This window comes from Ursus arctos, unplaced genomic scaffold, assembly GCF_023065955.2.
Source record: "Ursus arctos isolate Adak ecotype North America unplaced genomic scaffold, UrsArc2.0 scaffold_18, whole genome shotgun sequence".
NCBI lineage: Eukaryota > Metazoa > Chordata > Mammalia > Carnivora > Ursidae > Ursus > Ursus arctos.
The window spans coordinates 24,619,638-24,645,405 of NW_026622852.1; the positions used below are offsets into that span (position 1 = coordinate 24,619,638).

At 43.8% G+C, this 25,768-nt stretch overlaps 1 protein-coding gene and 1 long non-coding RNA gene across 3 annotated transcripts in view; one reads left to right on the forward strand and one right to left on the reverse strand.

The window, feature by feature from the left end:
- Positions 1 to 9,762, reverse strand: part of DCAF12 (DDB1 and CUL4 associated factor 12) — a 32,641-nt gene extending 22,879 nt beyond the window's left edge. The window contains exons 1-2 of one of the 2 annotated variants that reach the window (XM_026506359.4): positions 9,175 to 9,762; positions 7,850 to 8,104 (exon numbers count right to left, since the gene is read on the reverse strand). In XM_026506359.4, the coding sequence (XP_026362144.1) occupies positions 7,850 to 8,104; positions 9,175 to 9,252 (333 nt within the window). In that variant the 5' untranslated portion in view covers positions 9,253 to 9,762. The remainder of the gene's footprint in view (positions 1 to 7,849; positions 8,105 to 9,174) is intronic. The other variant, XM_057313529.1, reaches the window with a different exon arrangement.
- Positions 9,570 to 19,606, forward strand: LOC130544029 (uncharacterized). Its single transcript, XR_008959900.1, has 2 exons — positions 9,570 to 11,029; positions 16,852 to 19,606. It is a non-coding gene; the product is annotated as an uncharacterized LOC130544029 (long non-coding RNA).
- The last annotated feature ends 6,162 nt before the right edge of the window (positions 19,607 to 25,768 follow it).

A 25,768-nucleotide genomic window follows, 5' to 3' on the forward strand; every position in this document is an offset into this window, starting at 1 on the left:
GTTTAACTATGGGAGTCACCCAGGTGCCCTAAAAAATGAAATCTTAAAAAAAAAAAAGCTTTGTGTGCGATTAGTATTCATAATTATGTTAATTTCTGCATAATATCATGCAGATATGATTTACCATAAAATACTCAAGTATTCTCCTTTTATTAGTATTTTTTGTTTAAGATTCAATTTATTTATTTCAGAGAGTGTGTGTGGGCAGGAGCAGGGGGAGGGGCAGAAGGAGAGGAAGATGGAGAAGTAGACTCCCCGCTGAGCAGGGAGTCCATACAGGGTTTGATCCCAGGACCCCAGGATCATGACCTGAGCTGAAGGCAGATGCTGAGCCACCCAGGCATCCCTCCTTTTGTTAGTGTTTAGATAAAATAGCTTCCAATGACTATCTTGTTAAAAAAGACTTCTCTTGGGGCTCCTGAGTGGCTCAGTTGGTTAAGCGTCTGTCTTCGGCTCAGGTCATGATCCCAGAGTCCTGGGATGGAGTTCGGTGGGAGCCTGCTTCTCCCTCTGCCTCTGCCTCCCTCTCTCTCTCTGTCTCTCATGAATAAATAAATAAAATCTTGAAGAAAAAAAAAAAGATTTCTCTTCCTTTGGATAAATTCCCTAGTCTGAAAATATTAGGTCAAAGGGTGTAATACTTTTAGGCTCTTCATTCAACAAGTAATATGTACCAGATTTTTGAAATATAATACCAAATTACTGTCAATAAAGGGTTTTAGTGGCAATGTATATATGTACCTGTTCCACTACATCCTTATCACAACTAGATATTATAATTTGTACACAGTAAATGTTTTGCTTTTATCTGTATTCTTTCTATAATGAAATATAATTTCTTAATTGTACTTTGTTATATAATTATATAATAATAGTATATGATAAATATATTTTTTTTTATTTGAGAGAGAGCGAGTGGATGAGCGGGGATGGAAGGGCAGAGGGAAAGGGAGAAGCAGACTCCCCGCTGAGCAGGGAGCCCGACATGGGGCTCGATCCCAGAACTCCAAGATCATGACCTGAGCCAAAGGCAGACACAACTGACTGAGCCCCCAGAAGCCCCTAGATGAATTATTTAAACGTGTTTAAGCTACTTGGGATGTGACTGGCATACAGAAAGAAGCCATTTATAGGATACAGCAATGTTCACTATTTACCTTAAGCATACCTGAGTCTGGCCAGAAATACACCTAAAATCTAGAATCATCAAATCACCACCACGATTAATTACATCAACAATTTACTAAATACAACTTTTTTTTTTAAGATTTTATTTATTTATTTATTTGACACAGAGAGAGAGACAGCCAGCGAGAGAGGGAACACAAGCAGGGGGAGTGGGAGAGGAAGAAGCAGGCTCCCAGCGGAGGAGCCTGATATGGGGCTCGATCCCAGGACTCTGGGATCACGCCCTGAGCCGAAGGCAGACACTTAATGACTGAGCCACCCAGGCGCCCCAACTAAATACAACTTTTACACACTGTGCTAACCAACGTTTTATTTAATTCTGTTTATGACTCTGCTGGGCAGGTACTACTCTCTCTCCATTTATTTTAAAGGTGGGAGAAGAAAGCCTTAGGAGAAGGTACCTGGGGCTTGTCTATAAGCAGAACGTTAATAAGAAATGGGGCTCAGAATCAACATAGCAATTCTATCATTTCTACATCTAAAATCTTCCTCTTCAAGAGTCAAATATTCTGAGGTGTGCCTGGGTGGCTCAGTCCATTAAGCATCTGCCTTCAGCTCAGGTCATGATCTCTGGGTGCTAGAATTGAGTCCCACGTCAGGCTCCCTGCTCAACACGGAATCTGCTTCTCTCTCTCCCTCTGTCCTCCTTCCTGCTCATTCTTTCTCTCAAATAAATAAACAAAATCTTTTTTAAAAATAAAGTAAGAGAGTCAAATATTCTGAAAATAACATAAGACTAATTCTGGGATAAATCTGCACATTTCTTACTAGGCAGAGAATAATCAGGTCATTTGAAAAATGGCTAATTTGGGCACCTGGGTGGCTCAGTCGGTTAAGCGTCTGCCTTCCGCTCAGATCACGATCTCCGGGTCCTGGGATCGAGTCCCACATCAGGCTCCCTGCTCCGCGGGGAGTTGGCTTCTCCTTCTCCCTCTGCCTGCAGCTCTCCCTGCTTGTGCGTGCATGCTCTCTCTCTCAAATAAATAAAATCTTAAAAAAAAAATAAAAATAAAAGGGTATAATCCCTTTGGGGAATAAAATAGTAAAATGAAGAAGCATGAATTAAAGATCTGGTCAGAGCAAAACTCCCACACTTCACCATATTTTGTTTTCCCGTGTATCAGACTGGATTTCATATTCTGCTTTTATCATTCATATGGAAACTCAGGGACAACATTACAGCTATTTCCTCAACCCTGATGTCTACCATTCCTCCCCACACCCAATATCAGGCTCCTCAAAGTTCTCCTTCCTCCCATCTGACTGCAAATCGCAGCCCAAACTCATTTTGTCTGCTTCATTTTTATTTTTTTTTTTTTGATTTTTTTTTTAAAGGTTTCATTTATTTATTCGACAGAGATAGAGACAGCCAGCGAGAGAGGGAACATAAGCAGGGGGAGTGGGAGAGGAAGAAGCAGGCTCATAGCAGAGGAGCCTGATGTGGGGCTCGATCCCGTAACGCCGGGATCACGCCCTGAGCCGAAGGCAGACGCTTCAACCGCTGTGCCACCCAGGCGCCCCTGCTTCATTTTTTTTAAACTTTATTTTTAAGTAATCTCTATACCCAATGTGGGGCTCAAACTTACAACCCTGATATCAAGACTCATATGCTCTACCAACTGGGCCAGCCTGGCACCCCTTTTCTGCTTCATTATAATCCACCAACTCTATCTGTGAAGTCAGCAGTATACCCCTGCCCATCACTCTGGGAAATGGTGAGAAAAAAGAAAGCAGCCCTGACATCTAGGAGTTAACCTAGTACTCTCAGCTAGGCTTTGGTGTCTTGGTGAAAATAATTTAACAGGAAATTTTCCTGTGAAAATCCCATTTCTTTAAGCATTCCCCCCAAATCGCCCTTTTAAGTTCTTTCTAACACCCTCTTACTGGGAGGTCCCATGGTTCCCTTTGGTGTAGGTTCTCTGGAGCTGCAATAAGCAGTTGTATCTACTATACTAAGTTCTTGATAGTCTTTGGCTGAAGGGCATTAGTAAATGAGAAATAAGAATCTACAATTATATACCTCATACTCTACATATATTACCACTCTATCACCATCTTTCTCTTCAAATTGCCCCCTCTCAAAATATTCCCTTTCCTTCTCTTTTTTAAAAATTATATTTATTTTGGGGCGCCTGGGTGGCACAGCGGTTAAGCGTCTGCCTTCGGCTCAGGGCGTGATCCCGGCGTTACGGGATCGAGCCCCACGTCAGGCTCCTCCACTATGAGCCTGCTTCTTCCTCTCCCACTCCCCCTGCTTGTGTTCTCTCTCTCGCTGGCTGTCTCTAACTCTGTCAAATAAATAAATAAAATCTTAAAAAATATATATATTTATTTTAAGTAATCTCTACACCCAATGTGGGGCTTAAACTTAACGACCCTGAGATCAAGAGTCACATGCTCTTCTGACTGAGCCAGCCGGGTGCCCCAAAATATCCCCTCCTAGTTCTCTGACGTTCCTACTCCAAGGTTCTATCTTTAGGTACCCTTTCAATATCAATGGTTCTTACCCATTTTTGGCTCACAGTACTCCCTTTGAAAATGTAATGAGAACTATGGACTGCTCCCCATACCACAACCCCCTCATTGTGCCCAGAAAATACTCATGTAATGAAATTTTTGCAATTTTAGGGAAGGTTTATGGAACTTAAGAGTGTCTTCTTTACCCTCTCCCCCATGGTAGTACACTAATTTCAATAATCCCTTATATATAGATGACTATTCCCAAACCACTAACTTCAATCTTTACCCCCACTTAAATTTCAACTAAGTGAAAGCAGAAAATTAAACTCATTTTCTTTTCAAATCTGTTCAATACTCCTTCCTCTTGCCATCTTTCCGGTTACCCAGGTTTTCAAGACATCAGTATCAATTTTAACTTAATCCTCTGCATTACATCTGAGCATATCACCATCTACAGATTGTATACCTCTTAAAATGTATTAAAATTTTTTTTTAAGTAGGCTCTATGCCCAACATGGGGCTCAAACTCACAACCTCGAGATCAAGAGTCGCATGCTCCACCAACTGAGCCAGCCAGGCGCCTCTCTCAAAATATATTCTCTATGTCTTCTCCTCTCTCTCCCTGCACTATCTTGCTTTTGGCCCTTATTACCTCATTTATACTATAGCACTAGCATCCTGTAACTGCTTTCCCTAAAGCACTACTCCAAAACTGCGTCACTCCCTGCTTAAAATCCCTGGGTCTTGTCTCTCCATTCCCCACCAAATAAAATCTTAGCTTGACACTCAATGGCTTCCATAATTTGATCCTAAAGAGCCTTTCCAACGTTAATCTCCCAATTCTCTTCCAGATACCTAAAGCTCTTGTCACACCAGATCCTAAATAATCTTCATAAGTGGTTGATACTTCCCCCATAAAAATCCAGATTCCCAGTTTCTCTTTAAAAAAAAAAAAGAGAAAGAAAGAAAGAAAGAAAGAAAGAAAAGGAAAGGAAAATTAACAATAGGCTCAATAGGCTCAAATTCTTGCATGGCAACAACGGCCTGGAGCCAAGAATACCTTCTCTGGCTCTTTGCAGTCCCCACAACTTACTGTCTTGTGCTTGGCAAGCTTCTCTCTTTTTTTTTTTTTTTTTTTTAAAGATTTTATTTATTTATGTGACAGAGAGACAGCCAGCGAGAGAGGGAACAGAGCAGGGGAATGGGAGAGGAAGAAGCAGGCTCATAGCGGAGGAGCCCAATGTGGGACTCGATCCCGGTACGCCGGGATCACGCCCTGAGCCGAAGGCAGACGCTTTAACGACTGCGCTACCCAGGCGCCCCTGGCAAGCTTCTCTTATTTAGTTTTTCTGTCCAGCTCTGTAGACAATCTGACTTTGTAACCCTAAAACAGGGAAATATACCTACCCATCCTGGTTTCCAGGCCCATGTTCCAATTAAGGCTATTACCCCTTTTTCTTTTATTAATTTAGTAAAATATAACCATACAAACATTATTAATGATTAAAACATATGCTGGACATTTTCACAGTCCTTCTTGTGCTTACTGGGCCCAGAAAATTCAAAGGTTGAATGACTGCTCCTAGTTTAAGTGTTAGCCCACAGCAGAGGGCAATTCTCACCTCAGGTATCAAGCTACAGAAAGGTTTACAAAATATATCTGCTGCCTTTTTTTTCAAAAAGAATGATCTAATGCCTCAGCAGAGGTTTCAATACTATTGCCACAAGCTAGTTAACTTGAAAATAACCTGGCTTTTTTTTTTTTTTTTTTTAAGATTGTATTTATAGAGAGAGAGCACAGAGAGGGAGAGGGAGAAGCAAACTCCCTGCTGAGCAGAGAGCCCAACAGGGGCCTCGATCCCAGGGCCCAGTGATCATGACCTGAGCCAAAGGAAGACACGCAACTTAGCCACCCAGGAGCCCCATAACCTGGCTTTTTTAGCATTTGTGTACCTTCAGTTAAATGCTGATGAATACCAATAGCATCCAAGACAAAAACAGCTTCTGAGCTGCAGGTACATTAATTAACAGGCTATTTTAGGATATAAATGGTTGTGGTATACTTTTCCGACTTAATACATTAAAATTGCTTCATTGATAGCAAAATTTCAATACATCGAAACTTCATTTATTACTGACACTTCATTACTACTGACATTCTTCCCCCCAAATCTTCACATACTATCCAAAGACAATTCTAATTGTTTAATTTTCCTTTCTTTCAAACTGAGGGAAGTCCCAGGGAATGCAAAGAACATTGGAAAAAGCTTTGCATTCATTATCACCACTACTATTTTTGCATAAGGAAGATATTGTTAACTTCAAGTATTTCCCGAGAAGTGCACAGCCACCTTCTCAGCTCTGGATATTACCACTCCCACGTTACAGATGGGGGAAAAAAGGCGCAGATAAGGGAATCATTTGTCAAACCTCACAAAGTTCAAAGAGCAGCATTCCTGGTTCCCTGCTTTGGTTCTGGAAGCTAAACAAATAACAAAACAAATTATAAAGAAAACAGGCCCTTATGTAAACATGTTAGGTTATGAGGAAACAGGATGAAAGAGGTAGGTATTAAGAGTACATTAAATTATTACTTAACATTATGCAAACTTTTGAAACAGGGCCAATAAAGTCAAGAAGAAGGAGACTATCATTAACTTAGTTTATAATTCAACAACATTTGCCGGGCAAAACACTATAATGGTATATATGGAGAGTGGAATGAATTTCTCCAAATGGGAGACTCTTCTTCTACTCCAAATGACAATAATGACAGTTCTCGTAAACCAGAGTGGTTGCCTGAGAGACTAGGAAAAGGAAGTTTTGTTGAGGCTTGCCACCACTATTCAGTTTCGAAAGGCTTCTGTATGACAAGTAGCAACCTTCAACAGAAGAGGAAATGCCAGCTGGGCCCCAACCACCACGATGATTATTTCCTTAAAACTCATGTTTAAATCTTTGCCTATCTCCTTTATAAAAAAACACTTCTAGTACTTATGACACTCTTGATCTACAGCAACCTTCCCTCTTTCAGTTAATCCAAGACGTGTTTCCGTTTAAGGTGAATTTACCATCACGACATGTCTATTGTCTGTTCACCCAGGGTGAGCTGAAAAATGGAAAGAGGAGTTGGGGCTCTATCCTATCTCTTCTCATGCTTCATTTGGAATCGTTTCCCACCTGCAGGCCCTGCCTCTTGCTATTCCTCTGACATCATATTTGTGTCCCTCCGTTCCAATCATATCTGCAATATCCAATCCTGGATTGACATATTTTATCTATGCCTTTAATTGTGCTTATTATATAGCTGATAAATTTTTCCCTTCATCCACTTATAGCTATTTTCTAATTCATTCTGTGTAAAAACACTCTCCTCATGTAATACTTAATTTTTCTCTCTTTTGAATCCTTTTCAGGAGGCTACTTTGCAAAGAACCTGAAATATACCACCAAGCACACATTCTTTGCCCTTTCTTAAAGGAAATCTTTAATTCTACTTTAAATTCTACTTCCTAAAAAAGAATGTTCGGGGAAAAAAAAAAAAAAAAGGTTTGCTTTATTCCTCTCCTGAACCAAGTGATACTTTTTTTTTTTTTTAAGATTTATCTTAGCACGCACACGCAAGTGGGAGGGGCCGAGGGAAAGAGAGACAAATCTCAAGCAGACTCCATGCTGAGGCCAACACCAGGCTCAATCTCATGATTCTGAGATCATGACCTGAGTCAAAACCAAGAGTCGGACGCTTAACCAACTGCGCCACCCAGGCACGCTCCAAGTGCTACTTAAAATATTTTTATATATGCCCTTAGCTTAGTAGATAAGACCTAGGTTTCCACTTTTATGTATCCTGACTGATGCCCTGAGCATCATTCTTTCCTAAGTCTTTCCTCTAAGGTCTCTGACTTAAGCAACATAAAAAGGTGAGGCCAAAAAAATTCTAAAAGCAGTGGAACAGCTGTATGGCAAGAGGCCTAAAGAAACAGTCCTCTGAAGATTTATCCGGAAAAGGAGGAAATGGGAAAAGGGACAGAAAGACAGGAAGAAGTTAACAACAGATAGGGAGGGAATGGAAAGCAGAGTGAGGCAATCTCCTCCCAAAAGAAACTGATGGAGAAAATGAGCAGTGAGAGGTTCCAGAGCATGTGCAGCCCAAATGCATCCAGGCCCTAAGATAAGGTTCACTTAACTCCCAGACACTTACCGTGTTGCATTTTGTGCCACACACCACTTGCCTATGATTCAGCCACTGAGATGCAAACACTTTATTAAGGGTCCCAAGGTGAAACTCTCTCTCCTTCAGGAGACTGGGAAGTTGCTGTGCTGCATAGCCATGCAACACCCGAGTGTAGCTGCTTTCATTCTGAAGCCTGACTTCTCGATTCTTCAGGTAGTACACTAAGGATCTCTTCACTGGGGGGAGTCTTTTCCTTTTGTGAAGTGAGTGATCCCAGCCAAACTGTGGAAAGCAACATTAGAAATTAGGGCTTTGGCTACCTTTCTTCAGAATAAATCAAAGAAATCACCAAGAACTCATCCTGCAATTTACGTACAACAGAAATACAAGTACAAGAGAATAGGAATCTCAATATAGAAAGTCCAGTTTAACTCTTCCAACACTGAGAAGATGCTGCTCATAGTCAAACCTACCTACAAGAAACAAGGACTGAAAGACAAGGGAAAGGAAGCAGAAAAGAGGTCAAAAGGTTTACTAGCCCTGTTAGGGGTGAAGGATTCAGAGCCCCTAAAGTTATCCTTGATAGGGAAGGGAATGAGGGACCAAATTATTACCATGCCGAACTGGGCTGCATCTCTACCCAGGACCCTTCTTCCTCTCCAGTCTGTACTCCCCGTGGAGCATGGAGAGAGCAGCTGGGGCCAGCCTGGGGTTCCAGGACTTCCAGGGATGCGCTATCAGGGCGACCCCCTGTCACCAGGCCCACACTCCAGGCGGTTAAAGAATTGGAAAAATCACACACTAACGGGGTAGGAGGCACGGGAAATCTGAGTCCGAATAGGCGTTCAACAAGGGCGTTATAGGGATGATACCTGAGAACTGCTGTTTTTTATATGGGTCCTAAGGGCCAAAAAAGCCCACCTCAGGGCTTTAAGTATCCAGACGGAAACTCCTTCCCATATAAAGGACGCAATCATCTCCCCTTCCCGGGGCCCAGGAAGAGGGACTTCACTCTCCCTCCCAGTATCATCTGGGAGGTTTTCTGATTCCCCTCGTCGGTTTTCCTTCCTCCAAAGCCAAGATTCTAGTTTCCCCTCAAGCCCCATTACCAGCTGCTGGGCTTCCGCGGAATATGTCCCGTTTCCAACTTTCCCTTTAGCTCCTCATTCCTCCGGCCTTTCTGATCTCCTATGAACTCCTGAGGGCCCGTCCCTGTCCCAAAAGCCTGGGGTTCCGCTCTTGCCCCACCTCTGCCTACAGACCTCGGTCTCCGGTTCCGGTTCCCTGACCTTAGAACCTATCCCCCTCTGGGTGCCTCGGAGATATAAGGGTCCAGGCCTCTCAACCCTCACCTGCGGGCACTGAGCGTCGCTCCCAGCTCCTGGCGAGGCGGGCGCTTTCCGCTTCCTGCTAACTGCTTTCCGGGCCATAGTGGGCAGCGCCGCAGCGGCCCCGCAGCCACATGGGGCGGGGGTAGCGAGGGTTAGCAAGACGGCAGGTCATAAACTGGGCCCCGGGGCCACGCACTTTTGTGCGCCTGGCCCGGAAAATGGCCCGGACCCGAGAAGACAAGCACAGGGAAAGGAGGGAGGGAGGACTGGGGCCGGGAAAGGGAAAGGGAAGGGGCAGGGGCAGGGGAGGAAGGAACGAGAAGCTTTCAGACCAACGAGTCTGAAAGGACGGCGAGCGGCTAGAACCAAAACACCCCCTCCCCCTCGCCCGCGCTCCGTCACCCTTGCGCAGCCGCACTTCGCAGCATGTCGCCACGGCGATGCCGCCGGGCCTTCAGGGGTGGGGTTTAGGGCCTGCAAGTGGAGAGTCCGCGGCGGTTGTTTTGCTGCCGCCCGCGCATTTCCAACGGTCGTCAGACGGCCGCTGGAGGTGGAAGACCTGGGGTCAGAGGACTCTGCGTTCTGGCGGCCGACCTCGGACCCCCGCCCGCCCATCCGCAAGTACCCGGAAGTGAGGACGACTATCCTCGCTCCGCGTAGGAATACGGCCCAGCACACGCCTTTACCCGGCAGCGGCCACTGGTTATCTCTTATTGAGCGCCGCACTTTCCCCGAACCTATCACAAACGGAGCCCTGCCACCAAGGGCTGGACTCTGTGTCAGGAGGCAGGACCTCCTTCCTTCACCCTCGCAAGGTGTTGTCCGGCTCAGAATCCACGCCCGCGTGGCCAGACTTCCCCTCTGCGGAGTAGGTGCCCTGCCTGGCATTACCAGCCCAGACTGCTCCCTGGGCTTTTGGCAGCCTTCTTCCCACTCCTCGGGAGCCCTCAAGCTCCATTCTCCACTCAGTCTCCAGCCTCCCTGCTGGCCACTGGCACCGCCTAATCCTCCTGTCCTAACCGCAACAGCCCCTCCGGTCATTTTCCCCTCAGCTGTGGCCTCTCCTCCCTTTAGATTCTCCTGACCTGCCGGCCGCACTGTCTTTTGTGCTTTATGAAACAGACCTCACGCCTTAATTTATCTGTTTCTTACGTCCCCCATGCGGTTCTAAATTGAGGACAGGAACAGGGGACTGCCACTGTCTGCCTCTCACTCAGGACCCTGGTTGCATCTCCATGAAGGCAGATTGAGTGAAATTCTGAACCACAGAGAGTGGCCGTTGCTTGTCCATCAGTTAGATAAGGGGGCTTCTTCAAGATCACCCTTGCCTCCATTTTCAGAAGATTTTGTAGGAATTTGAGTGCTGGCTTCCACTTTCCTCAGGCAAAGAAACCCTTTGAGGAAGCAGGATGCTCTTGCTTAGGGTTGACCGGCCTCGGGCTGTAGTGCCCAGTTACCTGCTGGTTGCTTCAGGCCTCATACCTCCAGGGAGTTCTGTTGACCCATCTGAAGTTCTGCCTACAAGATTTGGATTTGTTTTCCAAGTCGAAACAAAGACCAGATTGAGACAGGGTCCTCTGCCATCCCAAGTGGGCACTGCCGCTAATCTCTAATGCCACCTTGGGAAAGGCGGCACCATCTTACTTGGTCAGGCCTATCCCTTCAGAGACATGCACAGAGCGAATGGGTCAGAAGTGGTTCAGCTTCCTTTTTGAGCCTATTGTTCCAGTTCTGTCTTGCCTCACAATGCCCTTGATGACCCAGAAGCCCATTGGGCAAGAGTCTGGAATTCCTTTGAGAATCTCTAGGCTCATGCTGGGCTGCACTTGGATCCTGGTTATCTGCCCATGTCAGAGGCTGCAGGCTCATCCTTAAGGTTAGTGTACTTCATCTTGGCATCCCAGGAACTAGCCCCAAATGCACTTCCCAGCAGAGCTCACAATTTCTGTGGAATGAAGATTCACCTGGAAATTTAAAAGTCCACAATTGCTTTTATTTTTTTTTTTAAGATTTATGTATTTATTTGAGAGAGAGCACACAGGTGCAGAGGGGCAGAGAGATAATCTCAAGCAGACTCCCTGCTGAGTGCAGAGTCCAACATGGGGATAGATCTCGCCACCCTGAGATCACTACCTGAGCCGAAACCAAGAGTCAGATGCTTTAATTGACTATGCCACCCAGGCACCATGATATCATCAGTATTTTAAAAGCAATTGTCGGGGGAGCCTGGGTGACTCAGTTGGTTGAGTGTCCGACTCTTGACTTCAGTTCAGGTCATAATCTCAGGGTTGTGAGATTGGCCCCATGTCAGGCTCCTCTCTCAGTGTGGAGTCTGCTTGGGATTCTCTCTCCCTCTTTCCCTCTGTCCCTCCCACTCATGCTCTCTCTGTCTCTCTGTCTCTCTCATTCCCTTTCACTCTCAAATAAATAAATAAATCTAAAAAAAAAAAAAAACCCACAAAAAACCATTGATGATACCAAGAATTGGTAAGAAGGTAGAATGACTGGAACGCTCATACATTGCAGGTGGGCATGTAAATTGGTACAATTTGGAAAAATCTATGGCAGTACCTACTATAGCTGAGTATGTGTACCTTATGATCCAGAACTTCTATTTCTGGTTAAATTACAGAAATGAGTGTTTCTGCCCCCTGAAAGGCAAAAGAATATTCATAGTTTTATTCATAACAGCCACAAATGGGAAATAGTTCAAATGTCAATCAGTAGTAGATAAATTGAGGGTTCCCATGATAACCTATCTAGGTTTGCTATAATGACTCACAGAACTCAGGAAAATAAATACCATTGCCAGTTTATTATAAAGGATATTATAAAAGATACAAATGAACAACCAGGTGAAGAGGTACATAGGGTGAGGTCTGGAAGGGTCCTGAACACAGAAGCTTCTCCCCCTGTGGAGTTTGGGGTGCACTACCCTCATGGCGTGTAGATATATTCACGAACTTGGAAGCTCTCCAAACCCCATAGTTTAGGGTTTATATGGAGTTTCCATTATGAAGGTATGATTCATTAAATCATTAACGTTTGGTAATTCAATCCCCATTCCTTTCTCCCTTCCCAGAGGCTGGGGGGTTGAGGCTGAAAATTCCAAACCTGGAATCACATGGTTGGTTCCCCTGGCAACCAGCCCCTTTCCTGAAGCCATCTAAGGAAACATCTTTTTTTTTTTTCTTAAGATTTTATTTATTTATTTGACAGAGAGAGAGACAACCGGCAAGAGAGGGGACACAAGCAGGGGGAGTGGGAGAGGAAGAAGCAGGCTCCTAGCGGAGAAGCCCGATGCGGGGCTCGATCCCAGGACCCTGGGATCACGCCCTGAGCTGAAGGCAGACGCTTAACGACTGAGCCACCCAGGTGCCCCTAAGGAAACATCTTGAGTCACCCCATTAACATAAATTCAGGTTTGGTTGAGACAGACTTATTATAAATAACAAAAGATGTGCTTTTCACCATTATCACTTAGAAAATCATAAGAGTTTTAGGAACTCTTGTGCCAGGAAGCAGAACAAAGACCAAATACGTATCTGATATCCCAATATTATAGTAATAGAAGTCAGAGTAGGGGCTCCTGGGTGGCTCAGTCGGGTAGGTGTCTTCCTTCGGCTCAGGTCATGATTCCAGGGTTCTAGGATTGAGTTCCACATCAGGCTCCCCTGCTCCGCAGAGAGACTGCTTCTCCCTCTCCCTTCGCCTGCCGCTCCCCCTGCTTGTGTTCTCTCTCTCTCTGTCAAATAAATAAATAAAATCTTAAAAAAAAAAGTCAAACTACTACTAACTCTACTAACTCGGTTACTAACTGGGAGGAGAACACAAGGAGGCTTCTGGGTGTGGGACATTTTTTTCTTTAAGATTTTATTTATTGGGGCACCTGGGTGTCTCAGTCGGTTAAGCATCTGCCTTCAGCTCAGCTCATGATCTCAGGGTCCTGGGATCAAGCCCCATGTCAGGCTCCCTGCTCAGTGGGGAGTCTGCTCCTCCCTCTCCTTCTGACCCCCGTGCTGGTGCTTTCTCTCTCTCTCAAATAAATAAATAAATAAATAAATATTTTTAAAAATATTTTATTTATTTGAGACAGAGAGAGAGAACAAACACAGGGAGGGAAGTAGAGAGAGAAGCAGACTCCCCACTGAGCAGGGAGCCTAAGGCAACTCAGGGCTTGATCCCAGGACCCTGGGTACACAACCAGAGCCAAAGGCAGATGCTTAACCGACTGAGCCACCCAAGCACCCCTACATATTGTTCTTTTTAAAGATAATTTCAAACTGTACTATTGTTCTAGCTTTAAATAAAAACCCCAACATTTCTAGTCCTCTTCACTCCCATCCCTCCAACTTAGTCCTTACAAGCTTCCTTCACAATGTGATGTACAGTAGGTCAGGGAGCCCAGGACCTGCTTACCTTTTACATTCTATTTGGCTTGGTCTTGCCAGGAAGAATAAATAACAAGAAAATAGTCTAAAATACTTTGGACAAATTTAATTATGTTATACATGCTCAGTAACAGTAATGCCTCCTGTTTATTTGCACAGTTTCCTTGGAACAAACAAAGCAGATGTTGCCACAATTCCCTGTATGACTCTACCCTTAATGTGTTGGAGCTAATTAACTAGCCTTGCTAGCAAAGGGCTTGGGAAGAAAGCATTTCTGTTAGGAAAAAGGATTTGGGTTTTAATTCATACAAACCATAATAAAAACAGCAAGAAGAGACCTGGAGGACATGGGAACATGAACAGGGACAGATGGTAAGCACTCAGTAACTGCTCTCTGGTGATGTAAAGATGTTAGAGGTCTCCAAGGCCTGTGAATGGTAATATTTTTCAGATCCTGGGGCATAGATTACTAAAGATGGAAGACACTATAGAGAATGTGCATCTCATTAAACTCATACTCTTACAGAAAACTGAAGCCAAAAAAGTCAAGTCATGCAGTGGATGAGTGAGGACTGGAACCCAGGATTTCTGCTCTAGTTTATTTTTGGTTCTGCCACGTTAAATATCTGGGTCCAGTTGAAGTTGCAAGTGGTCTTTATTTTAGCATTTTCCTAGTACTTTCATCGTTTTTCTTTTTTCAGAACCTGAAAAATTTTATTAGAGCATCAACTACTTTGAGAGCAGAAATTCTATTTCTATATTTTATGTATAATTTGGTGCACACTGATAGATTTTGTGTTAAGTACAATTTCCAGTCCTTCAGGAACTGATTATAAAGTTTGTAAATTATCCAGTTTCCTGGTTTTTGCCTCCTGCCTCTTTTTTTTTTAAATTGATTTTTTAATTTAATTTAATTTAATTTGTTTTTTTAATGATTTTATTTATTTATTTGAGAGAGAGAGAGAGTGAGAGAGAGATCATGAGCAGGGGGGAGGGTAGAGGGAGAAGCAGACTCCCCACTGAGCATGGAACCCGATGTGGGACTCGATCCCAGGACCCTGGGATCATGACCTGAGCTGAAGCCAGACACTTAACCAACTGAGCCACCCAGGTGCCCTATTTATTTATTTTAGAGAGAGAGAGAGAGTGTGAGTGAGGGGAGGGCCAGAGGGACAGAGAATCCTGAAGCAGACTCCTTGCTGAGTGCAGAGCCCTACGTGGAGCTGGAACCCCAAGATCATAACCCAAGCTGAAACCAAGAGTCAGCCACTCAACCAACTGAGACATCCAGGTGCCCCAATATTTTCTTGTAACTTGTATAAATCTAAGATTATTTAAAAATGGAAAGTTTGGGGCACCTGGCTGCCTCAGTCAGTGGAGTGTGTGAATCTTGATCCTGGGGTTGTAAGTTCCATCTCCATGTTGGGTGTAGAAATTTCTAAAAATAGAAATCTTTAAAAAGTAAAAATAAAAATGGAAAGGTTAGGGGGTGCCCAGGTGGCTCAGTTGGTTAAGCATCTGACTCTTACTTTCTGCTCAGGCCATGATCTTAAGGTTGTGAGATCGAGCCCCTTGTGAGGCTCTGCAGTGGGTGTTGAGCTGGGTTAAGATTTTCTCTTGCTCTCTCTCTCTGCCCCTCCCCCCACTCTCTCTCTTTCTCTCAAAAAAAAAAAAAGAAAAAAAAAGATACTTTAGGGGTGCCTGGTTGACTCAGAAGAGCATGTGACTCTTGATCTTGGAGGCACCAACCAGTTCAAGTCCCATATTGGGTATAGAGATTGCTAAAAAAAATAAACTTAAAAAATTTTTTTAAATGGGAAGTTTAAAAAATAAATAAATGAGTCAATTAAAAATTCAGAAAAGCATTTCCTAAAATGGAAAGGTACAGCTGTTGTTACCGAGTCCAAGCTTGTTCTGTTCACCACAAGAAAGGCTAAGTTGAGAAGCAAGATGTTGCCACAAGGAAAGCAACTTTAGTCAGAAAGCCAGCAAACCAAGGAGATGGTGGACTATTGTCCCAAAGAACCATAACCCCTCAGCATGAAATTCAAGTTTCTTTTCTTCTTTTTTGTTAGCAAAAGGAAGAAGTGGGGCTGGGGCAGGTTTGAAATCAAAAGGTGATTGACATCTGTAAACAAATGAGGAAGGTCATGTAACTTCTTTGTCCCTGGTCAGTTGATCTTTGTGTACAGACAGGAATCTGGTCATGTCATTCCTATAAATCTTAAATATAGCACAGTCTTCTTTTTAAAAGATTTTGTTTATTTAGGGCGTTGGGTGGCTCAGTTGGTTGGGTGACTGCCTTCAGCTCAGGTCATGATCCTGGGGTCCCGGGATGGAGTCCCGCATTGGGCTTCCTGCTCGGCAAGGAGTCTGCTTCTCTCTCTGATCCTCCCCCCATCATGGTCTCTCTTTTTCTTAAATGAATAAATAAAATCTTTAAAAATATATATATTTTATTTATTTGTCAGAGAGAGCAAGAGGGAGAGAGTGAGTGTACAAGCCAGGGGAGAGGCAGACAAAGGGAGAAGCAATCTCCCCGCTGAGTGAGGAGCCCGACATGGGACTCAATCCCAGGACCCTGGGATCATGACCTGAGTTGAAGGCAGCCACTTAACCAACTGAACCACCAGCCGTACCTAATTTTTCAACATTCAAATGATATTTCCAATTTACTCTCAAAAGGTCCATAAAAGAGAAGAAGGTTTACTAATTTAGTATTCATTTCTTGGGCCCTATTGTGTAATAGTTATGGTAGATGGCAGAGATCTGACTTGGACCTTATCCCTGCCCTCAAGGAACTCAAAGACTAGTAGGAGAACCAATTTAACTAAATACCAGACAGTCTAAGGACTTACGGGAGCTCAGTGGAGCAAGAGGATGTGGAATGGCTTCTTAAAAGAGGTCACATTGGGGCACCTGGGTGGCTCAGTTGGTTAAGTGTCCAGCTCTTGATTTCGGCTCTGGTCATGATCTCAGGGTCCTGAGATTGAGCCCAGGGCAGATCCATGCTCAGCAGGGAGTCTGCTTGAGATTCTCTTTCTCCCTCACCTTCTGCACCCCCCTGTTTGCATGAACTCTGTCTAAAAAAAGAAAAGAAAAAAGAGGTCACATAAGCTAATTCTTGAAGGATGTAGAGGGTTTCAAGGGAGAAGATGGGTAGAAACTGGCTTTGATTAGAAGGGTGAAGGACAGTGACTGCTAATTGTTCCCTAATGTGCCCATCTTCCAATTGGTAATAGATTCCCCTTAAGCTGAGCTGGGTACTTGGCAGTCAGCTATACTACATTTTAAACTTCTTTTGCAGCTGGATAGGACAACATGACTACCTTCTGGCCAAAAGAGAAGTCAGCTAAAATGATCTTGGCAACTCTCAGGTCACACCTTCAATAGGAAGCTGCTTACCCTTCTCTTCCTGTCTGTGGGATTTGGTAATGGTGAGTCAAATTCTACCTTGTGCATGAGGAAGGTAACGCCACAGGTGGAGCAACAAGATGGACAGAATTGAGTTCCAGGAGGACCTTGGGGAGCAGAGCCCCCGATCTGACGGGTCTTCATGGTCTATCAGCTCAGACTTTTACCTGGGAGAGATAGAAACTTTCACCTTGATCAAGCCACTGATATTTTTGTTTCTGTCTAGTCAATATGCTAAGAAAAGCAGGAAGAATAGGAGAAAGGCCATGAGAATACAAAACTTCCTTAGAAAGCTAAACTCTCTGTCTTTCTCTTTTTTTCCTTCCCATCCTTTCTTTCTTTCTTTTTTTGGGGGGGGATTTTATTTATTTATTTGAGAGAGAGAGAGAGAGGGAGAGAAAGCACACAAGTGGGGGGAGGGGCAGAGGGAGAGGGAGAAGCAGAATCCCTGCTGAGTGCAGAGCCCAACATGGGACTCGATCCCTGGACCCCAAGATCATAACCTGAGCCGAAATCAAGAGTCAGGCTCTCAACCCACTGAGCCACCCAGATGTCCCCTTCCCTTCCTTTCTTTTAATCCATCCTCCTTTTCCTGCAGTTATATTTAATGTATACACACATACACACACATAGACTCACACAAACGCACATCTTTGCTCTTCCATATCCTACTGGTTCCAGATTTTTAGCTCTAGCTGTATCAGTGGACTCATCTCTTCTGTGTTTTTCCTGCTAACTCCAGCCTCCAGTGAAATAACCCTAGGATGGAAACCGTGTCCTCCCTCAGAAGCTCCCCACAGAGCACAGTGAGGCAGGAGGCATCTGGCCAGGCAGTGGACAAGCACATCTCCCTTGTCACAGAGAGCAGAGGGGATTGCCTTCCTTGTACAATTGGATTCACAGGGAATAAAGGAGCTCATCTTGTTCCCGGGAAGCTTTCTCTCTTTCCATAAAAGGGCATTTGAGGAAGTCTTAAGTGTAAGGCATCACAGATGCCTTATGTTCTTTTTTTCCATCAGAACTTCTGCTTTCTTTCCACCAAAACTTCTAACTTCTCCGCATTACCTTACGGGGTCTTGTAAGTGTTATTTTGATCTTCACAGTATCTGTGCTTTTGATAACAGAATTCTGATTTTACTCTTAATTCACGTGATTTGGCCTAAAGCTGACTCAACTGTTTGACTCTAGGATTGGATACATAATCTAGTTCTGGCCAAAGCTGGAAGTATTAGGGACAAGGTTTTCATAATGCAGGCGTTACTATACTAGAAGAATACAAGGCTGGCACCCCAATGTTCATAGCAGCAATGTCCACAATAGCTAAATCATGGAAGGAGCCGAGATGCCCTTCAACAGATGACTGGATTAAGAAGTTGTGGTCCATATATACAATGGAATATTACTCAGCTATCAGAAAGAACGAGTTCTCAACATTTGCTACAACATGGACGGCACTGGAGGAGATAATGCTAAGTGAAATAAGTCAAGCAGAGAAAGACAACTATCATATGATTTCTCTCATCTATGGAACATAAGAACTAGGATGATCGGTAGGGGAAGAAAGGGATAAAGAAAGGGGGGTAATCAGAAGGGGGAATGAAACATGAGAGACTATGGACTATGAGAAACAAACTGAGGACCTCAGAGGGGAGGGGGGTGGGGGAATGGGATAGACCGGTGATGGGTAGTAAGGAGGGCACGTATTGCATGGTGCACTGGGTGTTATACGCAATTAATGAATCATCGAACTTTACATCGGAAACCGGGGATGTACTGTATGGTGACTAACATAATATAATAAAAAAACATTAAAATAAATAGAAGAATACAAGGCTGGAGCCACTGGAATCAGTTTGCCATCCCATGGGGAAAGACTATCTAAGAATACAGTCAACACTGAGGAAAACAACCAGGAGAGAGTAACCAACCCTGATGACTGGGAACCTCCTGCAGTTTGAGTAGTTTCTGTTACTTGCAACCAAACACGTTTTGACAATCCATGGGGGACATCAAAACCATTTCTCAACTCCCTAAGTGACCCTTTGGCATATACTATGCCTACCCAAATGTTTCTTTTTCTTTTTCTTTTTTAAAAGATTTTATTTATTTATTTGAGAGAGAGAAATAGAGAAACAGAGAGCACGATGCGGGGGTGGGGGTGGGCAGAGGGAGAGGGAGAAGCCGACTCCCAGCTGAGTAGGGAGCCCAACATGGGACTCGATCCCAGGACCTCGGGACCATGACCTGGGCTGAAAGCAGATGCTTAACAGACTGAGCCACCAAGGCGCCCCCCACCAAATGTTTCTTTTTAAAAAAATTTACTTATGCTCTATCTTATTCCAGGAAGTATTGTCAGTCTCTTCTAGCAAAAAACATCTTCCTCTGTGTTCTGAATATTTTGTTGTTTGGGAAAAGAGTACCACCTGGAATTTAAGGTTCTTAATCCTGCCTCCACCACTTGATAACAGTGAGACTCTGAACAAATCAGGGGGATAAATCTGAACCTTGGTGATTTCTTTATCTGTCAAATGGATATACGATTATGCACACATTGTTGAACTATATTGAAGATCACATAAGATTACATATATAAATTGTAAAATGCTTTAAACATGTTCAGAATTATAATAAAATGGACTTTCAGCATCTAGGAATATCCTTCTTCCTTTCCATAGCCTGATTCTGTTGTGAAATTTGGGGTGGAGTGGAATGGGTATGGCCACATCATCCTCCAAAGATGCTACTAATTTATACTTTTGTGATAGTGCCCATTTTCTCACATCCTAGCCAACACTAAATATTATTAATGTCTAAATATTTGCTAGTCTGAAAAAGAAACCTAGCCACTTGCTACATTTTAACCTGTGAATGATGCTTCCACGCGCCTGGAGATGTTTTTAAAAATCTTCTAAACCAACATCCCAAAGCCTTCAGAAAGAGCAGACCAACAACTGCATTTCTCCTACCCAGGCACCAGCTGATTGCTCGCATGGTAGTTAGAAAAGCAGTTAGCCAGAGGCCTTTACAAGCTGTTGTAGCAACAGAAAAGAACACCTCCACTTCTGCCTTATTTGTTGTGTGAATGAGTGAAAACATGCCCCCAGTGAACCTGTGAAATCATGGCCCAATAATCTACATCTCTTCAAATCCATTTCAGTTCATGCTTGGTGCCTTCTGAAATCATTGCATAATCCAGTTCAACTTCCTTCTGTTGGGAGTAAGCATCTGGGTAAGGGATTTATTCATACATTCAAAATATAAAAGAATGATTAGGGGAGAAGACAGATAAATTCATACTCTATTATATTTTGTAACCCTTTATGCTTTTCAAAATATCACAGCACTTCTCTACTTGAGCCTTTCAAAAACTCTGAAGAGTATTATCCCCATTCTAAAGAGGAGGAATTTGAGGTTCAAAGAGGTAAGGCAACTTGCAAAAGACACAGCGAATTACTGGCAGAGGCAGGACTAAAACTTCATTAATTGCCATCCAATCTTCCCCCTATATCACACTGTTAGGGGCATCATTCACCCTCTATAGTGATGTGATCAGTACTCACAAAGGCCCAGGGGCACCTAGCTGGCTTAGTCCGTGAGCATGCGACTCTTGATCTTGGGGTTATGAGTTCAAGCCCCACACTGGATGTAGAGATTACTTAAAAAACAAAACAAAACAGCAACAACAACAAACCCTTGTAAAATACAAAGGCCCATCACTCTCTGGAAAGTTCATTCTATGCACAGGTAGCTCTGCTAAGGTCATTTATCTCTCCTGTCCTTTGTAAAATCCCCTTTTCTTGGCCAGAGTCAAAGGGTACCTCTCACACCACATCCTGCATGCTTGCCACCATGAGCGTATAGTCAGTGCAAGTGACAACTAGTTAAGGGTGGGAGCAGTTGCCCATCACGGCTAGTTAACGGTGGGGTCAAAATCAAGTGGTAATCACCACCCCAGCCTCCTACATCAAGTTGTAACGTTACTGAGTCTGTTGATAATGGAGTTTTTCTACTGTTAATGGGAAGTCAGCTGAAATAATCAGCAAGAACCCATAAGAGAGAAATTTCTGACCACAGCCAAGAGATCATATTTCAACCAATTCTCCTTAATATATGAGCCAGATGGGAGAGGGTGGGGGGCCAGAAGAAGGGGGAAGGGATAAAATGATTCGGAGGGGTGCCTGGCTGGCTCAGTTGGTAGAGCATGTGACTCTTGATCTTGGGGTGGTGAGTTTGAGCCCCATGTTGGGCAGAGAGTTTACTTAAAAAACAAAGCAAAGCAAAGCAAAACAAAACAAAACAACTATGATTCAGGAAATCGTAAAAAAGGAAAACAAGGGGACACCTGAGTGGCTCAGTTGGTTAAGCATCTGCCTTCAGCTCAGGTCATGATCTCAGGGACCTGGGATTGAGCCCCACATTGGGCTCCCTGTTCAGCTGGGAGTCTGCTTCTCTCTCTCCCTCTATCCCCCCCCCCCCCCCGCTTGTGCTCTCTTGCTCTCTCTATCTGAAATAAATGAGTAAAATCTTAAAAAAAAAAAAAAAAGGAAGATGAGAAATCCTAGTGCTTCTGGAAAGGAATGTCGAGATGTAGCATCCTGCCTAAGCAAAGATTCAAAGGGCTTTTCATATCTTCCCTTCCTTCCTTCCTTTTTTTTTTTTTTAAGCAGTCTGATGTACAGGGATTAAAAATACTGGGGATTTAATTTCTCTAATTACTTGGAAGACCATCTGTGTCCTGCTTTGATGCATGAACCCCTGCTCTGGTGAAGGAACCACGTGCTAATCTGGCCAATCCTCCCTTTCTCCAGGCTTCCCCACTCCCCATCCCCTACCATCTGGCTATGGGATCACTTTTTTCAGAGGCCTGGGAGATGGAACTCTAGGCTGAAATCCTCCCCACCCAGCTGTGCCCCTGATACCTGGGGATTGGCAAACATCAGAGAACCATCTGACATCAGTTCACTCTTGGCCACTAACCAATATCCAAGAGCTGCATGCGGGTGGAAACCTACTCTGGCTGAAAAAGTAACCCCCCCCCCACACCCCCATGGAGACTCTTGCAGCGTTATCTCCCTTTTGCAGACCTGACTTAAGTTCAAGTCTGAGTCATCAGGGTGAGGGTGGAATGCCTTTTCTGCACTTAAATATGGGTTAGTGATGTTATAGCAGAATTCTAGTAAAGATAGTGTATTGATCTGATGAAAATTTATTCTTTATAGTGAAAAATCATGAGCAAAAATGGATTTTTCCAATCCCTATTTATCATCTAGAATGAGGAGAAGTTGGTTTAAGTTCTTGCTTTTTTTTTCTTTTTTTCGCCATTGAGCAGCAATTTCCCTTCCATTTCATCTACTCCTCCATAGTCTCCTAAAAATATGGAGAAGAAAGAAAATAGAGCTAAAGATGAGGGCAAGAGGAAATAGAAAAGGAAGAAAGTTGCTTGTTTCAAAAGGTGGTCTGCTTTTCTTACCAACTTCTCTTTTTTATATAGCACTGTTCACTCTACCCAGCCATTTCTAAGAGTGATTTGCCCCCCACTTCTCCATCCTCAGTCTTCCAGAGAGTGCTCCCCTCCTTTTTTGAAAATAATCTCTAGGCCCAACATGGGACTTGAACTCACAACCTCAAGGTCAAGAGTCTCATGCTCTAAGGACTAGGCCAACCATGTGCCCCTGGGAGTCCCCTTCTTTACTGGAATAAGCCACACCTCTTGGTTCAGAGTCCCTGGCTGGTTGGGTCACAAAGTCCATGAAGTGGGACCTTGCCCTTCCTTCTGCCTGTGTTTTACAAGCACTTTTGTGTGTTTCTGTGGGTGATGCCCCTAGGGAATCAGTGTGAGCTCACATAGTTTTTCTTTCCGATCACTCTCACTAGTTGGAAATGCTCCTCCTTTTTCTGGTATATCTTCTGGTCTGAGTTACAATCAGAAGAGTCACAGTCAGTCACCTGATGGCCAGGCTGTTTCTGGGGCCCAGAGGTACAGTGGCAAGGACCTCTACCCTCTGAGGAACTGATGTCCGAAGTGCTCCCGCAAAGCACTGCACAAATGTTAATTTTAGGTAATATTTTTAGGAAACAATCGGGATAACACAGAATCTTATAGCTCTTTGCTTAACACAGAACTCAGCTCTTTGCCTTGTCAGTAGAAGCAGAAATCAGAGTTAGGGGGGCCTTCAGAGATGAGGAAATCTGACTCCCTTATTACGTCAGTGAGGAACGTGAGACCACCTCCTCTTACCAAGAATGGTTGGCGAAGTGAAACTCCTCTGGCATCAGTCCCACCAGGGCAGGAGAGCTCAGTGCAGTGTGATGGTTCGGAGCACCAGTTCTGGAGTCAGAGGAACTTCGGTTTGAAAGCCAGTGTTACTGGGAAGTAACTTCCATTCTCTAAGACTGACTGTAAATTTGGGTTAGTAATATTATCTATCTTATGGGACTATTAATAGAATTAAATGCAAAGATGGATACAAAACACTATGTTTAGAACATAGTAAACATTTGAAAAATGGCTAATATTATTTCATTAAACTATTTTTTTCTTTTTCTCTTCTAATCAATAACAAGAAATAAAGGGAATAGCCACTCACTTCCAAGGGAGCCCTGGCTACTCTGCAAACCTGTTAGCTTAGATATCCAAGCTTCTCAGGAGACTCAGAGCAAGTAATTACTTCTTTCCACTGATGGGAAAACTGAGGAATAGTAGAAATTGAATCTTCTACCCAGTGGAATAGTGTGGTGTAACAGAAAGAGCGTGGGTTTTGAAAGCAGCGTTTTGACCTTAGTTCAAATGCTGGTTATACTGCCTAGTTGCTTCATGATCTTGGATAAACTACCTAACCTCCTTGAGCCTTCCTGAGAGATGTTAATATCTATCACATAGGGTTATTGTGATGAACAAATGAGATGAAGTATGTGTATGCCAAACACATGCTAAGCTGTGGTGGTATCTATTGTTTTTGCCTCTATTAGTATCTGATTTTCCTTTTCCTAGTAGCATATTTTGATTTTTCCGTGGGGTACTACCTTTCCCCTGCTACATACTCTAATGGTAGGTCTGTTAGTCAAGAAGCCTTTCTGCCCTGGCTGAGTGGGCAGCTGACATGATTGAGGCTAGCCAGATCCTTAATGCCTATAATTTGCATCCTTTGAAGGGTGAATCAGAGATGGACAAGGGTTGGAGATGATTCATGCCAGAGTCACCCTGAAGAGACTATCCAATAGTTCTTGCCATCTAGATTCCTGCAGCCACCTGGTTCTTGTCTTTTCTAAGGCCTGGTGGTTCAGCTGTTCTTTCAAGACTGTCAACACCTGCATGCCCTTCCAATAACTTCCTTTTTCTGTATCACACTAGACTGAAACAGTTTCTGTTACTTGCAACCTCAGAACACTGCTGTGCAGATGTTAGAGAATGTTAGTTCTGTCTTATTTGCTTACCTACTCCCAGCAGTCCTCATACTCTCATGTTGTCAACACATACAGAGTATTCTAGTGCCTCAGGGCAACGTAAACAGTGGACTTTTGTTGCACTTAGACCGGAATCAGTCTACATTGTTGACTCAGCTGATATTCCCAATCTATCAGCAAATCTTACCAGTTCTACATTTAAGACATGCAGAATCTGGTCTCTGCTCAACTCTTTACTACTTCACTAGTTGTAAGCTACTGTCATCTCTAGCCTAGAGTACATACTGTAATCATTTCTTAACTGTTCTCCATGTTTTCATTCTTGCCCTTTTACGATCCATTCACCATCTGGGAGCCAATGAGACCCCTTTATTTATTTAATTTTTAAAAAATATTTTATTTATTTGACAGAGAGCACGAGAAAGCACAAGCAAGGGGAGCTGCAGAAGGAGAGGGAGAAGCAGGCTTCCTGCTGAGCAGGGAGTCCCATGTGAGGCTCGATCCCAAGACCCTGGGACCATGACCCCAGCTGAAGATAGAAGCTTAATCAACTAAGCCATCCAGGCGTCCCTGATAGGATCCTTTTAAAATATAAACCAGGGACACCTGACTGGCTCAGTCAGTAGAGCATGCAACTCTGGATCTTGGGGTTGTAAGTTTGAGCCCCACACTGGGTATTGAGATTATTAAAAATCTTAAAATATAAATCAGGGCATGCCACACACTAGCTCTAACCCTCCATGATTTCCCACCACTTTTAAAATAACATCAAAGTCTTTCGATGACCTTACAAGATTGCGTGATCTGGCCTCTGGCCACCTCTTCCATCTTACTCCCTTCTACTTTCATCCTCCCTCACTGTTTTTCACCAACACTGGCTTTGCTGCTCCTTGAATGTGTCAAGCATTTTCTTGTTTTAGATCTTTGGACTTGCTGTTCCCTAGGGGTCCTGTTCTTTGTGTACTTGCATGGGTCTCTGCTCTTTCACTAGCACATAGTGCATAGATAGCAAAAAGATACTTGTTGAATTAATGAATGGATAGAATTTTGATACATAAATAAAATTGAATAGTATGAAAATGTTAGAAAAGAGTAAGGTAGGGTGCCTGGGTGGTTCAGTCAGTTAAGTGTCTGCCTTTGGCTCAGGTCATGATGCCAAGGTCCTGGGGTCGAGCCCTGCATCAGGCTACCAGCTCAGCGGGGGAGCCTGATTCTCCCTCTCCCTTTGCCCCTCCCCCAACTCGAGCATGCATTCACGCGCGCACAGCGCGCTCTCTCTCGTTCTCAAATAAAAAAAATATATTTTTAAAAGATTGTATTTATTTATTTGACAGAGAGAGACAGCGAGAGAGGGAACACAAGCAGGGGGAGTGGGAGGGGGAGAAGCATGCTCCCTGCTGAGCAGG